At 39.5% G+C, this 9,943-nt stretch overlaps 1 protein-coding gene across 2 annotated transcripts in view; it reads left to right on the top strand.

Moving 5' to 3' along the window:
- Positions 1–4,231: 4,231 nt before the first annotated feature.
- Positions 4,232–9,943, top strand: part of tmem91 (transmembrane protein 91) — a gene marked incomplete at its 5' end in the record, with an annotated part of 20,555 nt that continues 14,843 nt past the window's right edge. For both annotated transcript variants that reach the window (XR_014209370.1, XM_082182637.1), the window contains 2 exons: positions 4,232–4,630; positions 9,161–9,307. Coding sequence is in view for 1 of the 2 variants with exons in the window: in XM_082182637.1 (XP_082038763.1) it covers positions 4,232–4,630; positions 9,161–9,307 (546 nt within the window). The remainder of the gene's footprint in view (positions 4,631–9,160; positions 9,308–9,943) is intronic.

The raw sequence follows: 9,943 nt of genomic DNA, 5'->3' as shown, positions 1-9,943 counted from the left end.
AAGCTGAATAAATGACGACTGAATCTCTTTATAGCATAATCCTTTATATTACATTCACACACACACACACACACACACACACACACACACACACACACACACACACACACACACACACACACACACACACACACACACACACACACACACACACACACACACACACACTGCAGAGGGCAAATGATCCCCTTGAGCAAATCGTTAAAATCAAATTTTAAATTGAATTTAAATAGCTTTTTTTTCTAATGCAGTATTCTTGCATATCATTAATATTAAGCATGCTAGATCGCTTTATCAAAGTTTCAATTAACACTTAGTAGAATCCATTAACAACTAGTTTAAATGATGCGGCGTGCATCCTAACCCTAAATCCATTTACATACAAAATTAGAAAATCATAATCGATGCCTCAGGTAAACCTCCAACATATGCCACTGACGGAGAGGATGTCAGGTGTGTGAGACTGGTGCAGACAGGCATGTAGAGGACTGATTGAAAACAGCACAAGGTTAACAATGAGAGACAGACGCTCACCTGCACCAGATGCCTATCATTCTCAGGCCGTCATTCTGGTTTTTCAGGGGCCGACTGACTGACAGAGGGGCTTCTGGGAAATGTGACAGCAGATTCTGATCGGCTCTCTTTAACACCCACTGACTGAGACTCTTCAGCCAATGACTGATCAAATAAAGGTCTACAATCAAGGATAATGCCAATCTGAGACTCTTAAAGGGATAGTTCACTAAAAAATGAAAATTCTGTCATTAATTATTCACGTTGTTCCAAGACTTTCGTTCGTCTTTTTGATGAAATCTGAGATCTTTCTGTCCCTCCATTGACAGCTACGCAACTACCACTTTGACGCTTCAAAAAGTTCACAAGATTGTAAAACTAATCCATATGAATTGAGAGGTTTAGTCAAAATTTTCTGAAAAGACTCGATTGCTTTATATGGTGATCAGATTTAATTTAGGCTTTTATTCACATATAAACATTCATCAACTCACACATCAGTTGTGGTAAACAGAAGCTCAAGCATGTTCGCTTGACGTGCGAGAACCAATGAGATTACGTTAGCGCTTCTCGCGCGTCAAGCAGGGTCGGTTGAGCTTCTGTTTATGTCCGCTGATCAGTGTTTATATGTGAATAAAAGCCTAAATTCAATCTTTTCAGTCTCTTCAGAAAATTTTGACTAAACCGCTCAATTCATTTGGATTAGTTTTACAATCTCTTTATGAACTTTTTGAAGCATCAAAGTGGTAGTTGCGTTGCTGTCAATAGAGGGACAGAAAGCTCTCAGATTTCATCAAAAAGATCTTTAATTTGTAATTTAACGGGTTTGGAACGACATGAGGGTGACAGAATTTTCATTTTTGGGTGACCTAACCCTTTAACACAAACTGTCAAATGGCACTTTTTCCACCCTTAAAGGTCACTGCAGTAAGGGGACACTACTCATAGTAGAGTAATAAATGCATGACAATATACACATTACAATATACAATGTATTCAAAAGAGTAATTGGTTAAAGGCACACTATGCAGTTTCCGTTTTTGTCAAACAGCGACCCCTAGAGTCGCTATGCAGTACTTGTATTTAACGTTACTGTTGTAAATAGTTTCTCGTTTGCTTTGCCTTGACTCTTCCGACCACGCTTTCTTAGTTTTCTTCGTCGACTGCCATGATTCACGTCTGAAATGCGTGCTAGTGTCTTCCATAGAGGCTGCTTCATATGTTGTTGATGTATGTGACGTCGTGCCGTAAAGCAAGTCGTGATTCTTGCGAAATTTGATGGGGCGCCATCGCTCAAACCTCAACATCTGTAGTTCGGTTCATTTGGTCCGGACCAAGGGCGAAAAATTATACTTTGTAGCATTTTTAAGGCATTTTGGTTCCTTTTCACACCACACTGATCGCTCTGGTCCGAATCAGTTTATGAGTTGATAAAACGAACCAAAATGCAGTCACGTGACAACATCCACATCACTCGGAACGCATTTCCATAACTGCACTTCGTTTGGTCAGAATTAACGTGCGGGAAAATTCCAACTGAGCTCCCGGAAGTAAACAAAGAGGTGGAAAATCCGGCAGACAACACGCCGCTGTTTACTATGGAGAGACGACTGCGTGGGCTGCTTGTATCCTTGGTCATATTTTATCATATAGTTTGTCTACACCACCTATAATGCACAGCACAGACTGACTACGGCAACTGGCTTAGTCCAAAAATGCGCAGTTCTTTGGCAGTTGGTTCTGTTCGAGGTCGGATCACGTTCTCACCACAAACGAACCGCTCCAGGGTACGTTTCAAAGCGTACCGAGACCACCTCTTCCAGGAGGTCTCGATACGCTTGTTTGGTCCGCTTTTGGTGCGCACCCGAGTGCGATTGCCGCATTCACACCTGCCCAAACGAACCGCACCAACGGGGAAAACGAACTCTAGTGCGATTCAACCGAACTAAATGAGGCAGGTGTGAAAGCACCCTAAGGTACAAATCTTGCATAGTGTGCCTTTAAGTAAACCAGAGGCTATCATGGGGAAGAAAAGCAGTCAGCAGTTGATAAATAATCAAAATGGCTCACATCCTTATAACAAATGAGTCTGACTAACAAAATAAGCAAGGTGAAGGTAATATCATAACCACGTCACAAGCTCCATTTCACCCTGACGCTCTTATATAACCAGGCATTCATCCAGGTGTTTACATTGGAAATATCTTTTTATGAATACACAAACCTCGATTTCTCTGCGGCGCTAGATTCAGATGGCAGTACCGAGGCTGTTTTTAGGTGAGGGCCGCAGAGATTTGTATGCAGAGCGAGTAAGTGGACTAGATGACGTGTAACGCATCACGATCCGCCAGAGGGTCTGCTCTCGAACCAACATACCCATCTAACATTTTTAAAGGGGACTTGGGCCACTGCCCTCTCATATTTCCAAACTAACGAGTCTTCTGCCCTCTCGCTGATGCTCTTTGCCTTTGAGACAGACGTGCTCTTTGGAATAGACCGCTTAGAAGTGTTCAGAGGCAGATGTCGAGTTCATTAGTGTCCGTTCCTTTGGCACATACCATCCTGCCACTCAAACATTACAACAGACTGGCCTTATAAAATAGAGACACTTGGGGATCACTTATCGAGAGCTTTTTTTGTGTGTGCTGAAGCTAAACGCCATTTCTGACTCTGTTCTCTTCTTTTGGCAGGCCCAAGTGTCAACATGAGAGGTGAGAGGTGCCGGACACGGCCCTGAGAGACTTCACTCGACTGGGAGAGAGAGCGTGGCGCATTAAAAATACAGGTCCCCACATGAGCTTTCAGGTCTCAGCTAGTGCGATAAATCAATACCCAAGCACTCTGATTTCTTCATCAAGACGTTTCTACTCGGCTACAGACGGAATGGGTTTCTTGAGCACTTGCTGACCAGAAGCCGGATACTATTTTTGTCGACGTCTGAAGTCTCTGAAAACACACCAAGAGACAAAAACGATATATATATATATATATATATATATATATATGTGCATAGCTGATAAAGCTGATAAGTCTTTCAACCTCCTGTCAATGCTTTTTTTTGTTTTGCACTTACAGTGACACTTCCTTCAAAGCTTTTGGCACTTCAGAGAATATTCCTATCAGCTTTGGTCTGTCTAATTCACAGCTATTTTTATTCCACTACATATTTAGATAAAAGTCTCCCATTACGGAATCCTGTTCAAAACATTTCGGTCCCTTTCGTCTGAATGGGTGAGAGCAGAAGGGAGGTTCACGCTTAAAATCCTCACAATTTCACAACCTGTCTACAGTCGGTTGCTAATCACGCCGTTCCATCATCAGAAATGACTTCCATCTTTTTTTCATGCAAAATGAAGCACATTAGCATATTTATGGGCTGAGATATAACCAGTCGTGTACAATGTGCTACATGGATCTTGCATTCAGTCATCAAGCGAAGAAACAAATAGCTTCTGACATGTGAAGAAAATGGGATATTCAAGAGCTCTGTGCACTTAAACACATGCACTAAAATAAGTGCTCTCGGAGGAGATGGAGGAGCACATGAGTTAGTTTTCCAGCTAAGGTTTATGCTTGTATCTGTGAGAAATCAACCAAAAAGTCTTCAGTTTAAACTGCTGTGTTGCTGCGTTCACATAAATGACATATTCTTAAGAATACAACTATTGGCCAGATCAGCCAGAAAGCATCAGTTGATGTCAAATCCAGATCTCTCAAAATGGAGAATTTGGATGAACTAGAACATCCATTATTGGGCGACAGCCCCAAAAACTCAAGTGGCGGTGGACTGTTCAAAGGCATGTTGATGAGGAACGAGGAGGACAAAAGACTGCCCCCTCTGGACTGGAGGAATTATTGCAGTTCCACAGATATTCAACAGCAGCAGCTCCTGGATCCGTGTTCATTGCCTAGCACTCTAGAGACTCTTTATCCTCCTACTACTATTTGGGCCGCCGCTGACTCCCTGGGCATCCACAGTAAGGAGTATCTGGAAACCACCTTTGTGGACATTGGTCCTGGTTCACCATTGGAAAGGAAGTTGCTTGCAGAGTCGAGAGATGTTCATAGTGTGTCCTACAGCATAGAAGATGGGGACGACCTTTTGCCAGACTTTGAGGTAAGGCCTCTACATCCAGAATACAATACATGGGTGTTTCTTTAAAGGGTTAGTTGACCTAAAAATAAAAATTCTGTCATTAATTACTCACCCTCATGTCTTTCCAAACCTGTAAGACTTTCGTTCATCTTCAGAACACAAACTAAGATATTTTTGATGAAATCTGAGAGCTTTCTGTCCCTCCATTGACAGCTACGCAACTACCACTTTGACGCTTCAGAAAGACCATGAAGAGATCGTAAAAATAAACCATATGAATTGAGCGGTTTAGTCCACAGTTTCTGAAGAGACTCGATCGCTTTATATGATGAACAGATTGAATGAACATATAAAAAGTCATCAACTCACACATCAGTTGTGGTAAACAGAAGCTCAATCATGTTTGCTTGACGTGCGAGGACTGGCAAGGTTCATTCTCGTGTTACGCAGCGCGTTTGAGCTGAAAGAAAGCTCTCAGATTTAATCCAAAAGATCTTCATTTGTGTTCCGAAGAGTTTGAAACGACATGAGGGTGAGAAATTAATGAAATAATTATAATTTTCACGTGAACTATCCTTTTAACTACAGACAGTGCACTTATAATGAATGTTTAAATAAATATAGTTTGTGCTCATTTCACTATGTTTATCAATTTTTTTTAAATGGAATAATTCATGATTTTTATAATGCAGATTCATAGTTTAAGATTGAAAGAATGAGATCATGATAAACAAATACATAAAAGGCATTTGAAAAGTATAGCAAAAATAAACGAAGGCATTGTATAAACCTGTGACAAAAAGTTCCAACATATAACCATATATGACTAATGTTCAAAAGTCTGGGGTCAGTAAAACATTTCTTGGATAATAATTAGCAAGGATGCATTGAATTGATCAACAGTGACAGTAAAGATTTCTACAAAAAGTAGAATTTCAAAAAATCTTGGGGGGAAGAAAAGTATCACGGTTTCCATAAAAAGTATTCGATTAATATTACATATTTCCGAAGGATCGTGTGACACTGAAGACTGGAGTAATGATGCTGAAAATTCAGCTTTGCCACCTCAGGTATAAATAACATCTCAAGATATATATAAAACCAGAAATGTTACTTTAAATTTTAATCATATTTGGACCCCTGTTTTTTTGTCCTCTCAATTTGGTGTACGGTGGCTGGTGGTTTGGTCTTCCTTTTTGGCTCATTTCTTCCTTGCTGTTGTATTTGGACTCTGAAGAGAAGAGTGAACTGAGTTCATGCCAAGTCACTCTCTGTTTACTGGATTCGCAGTTGTTCATTCACAGTCCAAATCCTCATAGCTTTCTGCATTTGAAAAATAGAAAATCACCTAGCCGTTAAGCCGTGCATTTCCTCTAATGCTCGGGATATTGCAGCACAAATGTGGAATTCAAATGCTGTACAGTCAGTGATAGGTGAGTGAGCTTTTAAATTGAAAAATCAAATGGCATGAATAGCAGTGGGGGATGTGGAGCGCGGACACTGGCCTTCAAACCCAGCATGATTATCGAAAGCTCTGCGTTCACTGGCGTGTGAATAATAATGCCACTATGCTGATGAGCTCCATGCCAACTTCTATTTCATACACCAGCAAACAAGATCTGGGTGGGAAAAGCAAAGATTCAGATTACCGATTCGGCTTACTCCCTAATCATTTTGATCGATGGCTTTAAAAAAAAAAGGTGATTCTTTACCCTGTGACAGCCAAGAACACATCAAGTATCAGACCATTTATGTCTGTCAAAAACACCACATGCTGCTCAAGCCAAACATACTCAAACACTTAGCATTCTGCGTCAGAGCACAGAAGCATTCCTCTGAAAAGCGGCTTGTCACATAGCACAAACACTCAGTCCCTTTAAAAGAGCACTTGAGGTTCTCTCTGTCAGCACTGATTACACATGCTGTCACGCCATCAGGGCTTTTCATCAGGAGGTCAAGTGTAAAACTGCTGCCATTAAAATATTTAAAAACCTGTTCTGAGCAGAGGCAGTGCTAACAAAGAGGAGAAACCACTGTGAGTCCGGCAAGTGTATGCGTTTTATGAGGACCTGCTCTACTATGACACAGCATTAATAAAATATTACTATTTAAATACAAGAAGGTGCTTACAAGTGATGTGGGGCATGGTATTGCAAGGCTACTCTTTGAAATATCCATAAGCCTTTATTTCAAATGGCTGTGAGGTGTATGTACAATTTAAAATCTAAGATCTCAAACTTTAATTTCAGATCGTAAAGTACATTTGACAGGAACCTGACCACTGTTAAAGGATTAGTTCACCCCAAAATGTAAATTTCCTAATCATTTACTCAACCCAATGCCATCCAAGATATCCATGTCTTTCTTTCCTCAGTGGGAGAGAAATTATGTTTTTTCAGGAAAACATTTCAGGATTTTTCTTCTAACAATGGACTTCATTGGTTACCATCGTTTTTAAGTCCAAATCAATGCAGTTTCAAAAGTCTTTGAAGTGTTTAAACGGCCTGTACGCGATCACAGCTGAAGAAGAGGTTGTTATTATGAGGATTGAGCTGATCAACAAACGGACAGGGAACTACATCATCACGTTGAAAGGTCACGCCGGCGCCGGCGGAAGCACCGCCCCACTGTTTACAATGCGACCGTACGTAGGAGGATAGTTCAAATAGTATTGTTTGCTATTATATATATAGTAATAGTATTCAGTGAATATGAATATGAATAGTATATGAATAACATTCTGATGAATATGAATAGTAGTTCAAATAGTATTGCCGGCGCCGGCGTCACCTTTCAACGTGATGACGTAGTTCCCTGTCCGTTTGTTAATCAGCTCAATCTGAACTATTGAAGGTAAAAAGTCTATAAATTATAATTATTAGGGGGAAATGACCTATCGTTTCGCTAGATAACAACCTCTTCTTCAGCTGTGATCGCGTACAGGCCGTTTAAACACTTCAAAGACTTTTGAAACTGCATTGATTTGGACTTAAAAACGATGGTAACCAATGAAGTCCATTGTTAGAAGAAAAATCCTTAAATGTTTTCCTCAAAAAACATAATTTCTCTCCCACTGAGGAAAGAAAAACATGGATATCTTGGATGGCATTGGGGTGAGTAAATTATTAGGAAATTTTCATTTTGGGGTGAACTTGAAATTGTGGCCAGACAAGTTGCAAACAGTGCTTGGAAGTACAGATTCTGTTACCTAAAAAGTTCATCTAATAGATTATGTTACTGACTACAATTTTTGTCCTGTAATTTGGAATCAGTAATACAAGTTTAAAGAGATAGTTCACTTAACAATGAAAATTTGGTCATCATTTACTCACCCTCGAGTTGTTTCAAACCGGTATTCATTTATGTCTTCTGCTGAACACAAAGGAAGATATTTTGAAGAATGTCGATAATCAAACAGTTGATGAACCCCACTGACTTTCAGAGTTGGAAAATAAAATACTATGGAAGTCAATGGGGTCCATCAACTGGTTGGTTACCGACATTCTTCAAAATATCTTCCTTTATGTTCAGCAGAAGAAAGAAACTCATACCGGTTTGAAACAACTTGAGGGTGAGTAAATGATGAGTGAATTTTCATTTTTAAGTGAACTATTCCTTTAAAATCTCCACTACAGGTCAAAGCTGGAGCACAAATGAATTAAAATGGTATCAGTGAATCATTTATTTGACCCGTACTTCATTTTCTGACTTCTCAATGCTATATATGGGAGAGAGGGGAGCGTGTGTTTTAATATTGCCTCTGCTGCACTCACAGCGCTGCAATAAAATTTGATGAAAAATACAGCAATATAGCATTTTGTCACGCTACACTGCTTTATGGTTGAAAAAAAAGTAGCTTGAAGTTAGTTGCATCATGCTTTTAGTAAGTTACTGCTCAGACCTGAACCTGACTGGGTTATTTAGTGTACAATGGAAAACTTTAGATGCTTGTAGTTGTAAGTGTCATTTTTCTTCCCTTTTTCCCTATACTTTTTTAAGTCCATGAATTCACTACAGTGAAGTCAGTGAAGTACAAAATACATGACTCGCATCTGAAGGATGTAAACACTGGTTGGAGAGAAAGTGAAATAAGCAGAGTTGTCAAACACAAGACACAAATTGAAAACACAGCTCTTTTTTTGAAACATGAGTCAGAATTCGCCTGTAGGCTTGCAGCACGACTAGCGCACATTTGGCATAACCTCATTCAGTCACATTATCTTACAGGAACCAGAAAAACCTGCAACAGATACATTATTACAACACAGCTGAAGTGAATGCGAGTCATTGCCTTTGTTGGATAAAACATAATTACATTTGAAGTTCACATGTTAGAAAAGCAATTTATATAACCTACAATTTTAGTCATCTGAAACTCCCTGAAGAATTAAGTACAAAATACAATTCAATACATGATAAATTAATACAACTTTTATCCCATGACAAATTTAATTTAATTTCTGACCAGTAAATCATTTCCATTATGTAACATGTAAGCTCTCTGGACTTGTATGCTTGAGTAGTGCTGATGATTGTGATATTTACCCACAGGACTCCTCCAGTGATGACTTCAGTGACACTGACAGTGAGAGCAACTTTCCCATCATGATCCCTCAAGATTACCTGGGCCTGGCTTTCTTCTCCATGCTCTGTTGCTTCTGGCCTCTGGGCATTGCTGCGTTCTATCTTTCCCAAAAGGTATCGGGCCATTCTCTTGGGCTTTTGTGGATATATAATTCTTGTTGTTCATTCAACAATGTTCGCATATTGCAAATAAGTCCTAAAGTTTGTGATACTCAAAATACTTGTACTTGTCTCTCAAAAGACTCTTGATTGACAGCACTATTATCAATATCCTTTACTCTTAACCTTGTATCTTTTATGAACATTAAGAATTCTGATGTCATTCATGTCCTTCGGTGAAATATTATAGAAATGGCAGATGATGCATGGGAGAAAACAGATTGGAATGCCAACTAATGGAGAGGAAAAGAAAAAAGACAGGAAGAAAGAGGACACAACCCATAAATCATGCACTCAGAAGTCCATTATATAGAAGACTGCAGCAGTCTTCCATAGTGCCTGATAATAACATCTCATCTAGTCTCTTTAAATACAGTTTGACTACAGAATGTGAATATCAAACAAATGTGGTTTAATCTACATTTATATCTATGATAGAGGGGTTCTATTTGCTGTTGTCAAGCCACTCACATCAAGTGTAGAGTCAGTGTTAGACAGACAGAGACAGAGACATACAGATGGATAGATAGATAGATGGATGGATGGAGAGACAGACATAGATAGATAGATAGATAGATAGATAGATAGACA

This window comes from Leuciscus leuciscus (genome assembly GCF_965113295.1).
Source record: "Leuciscus leuciscus genome assembly, chromosome: 10".
Lineage (NCBI taxonomy): Eukaryota > Metazoa > Chordata > Actinopteri > Cypriniformes > Leuciscidae > Leuciscus > Leuciscus leuciscus.
The sequence above is the reverse complement of the archived record's forward strand: the minus strand, read 5'-3'. Positions and strand labels throughout refer to the sequence as shown.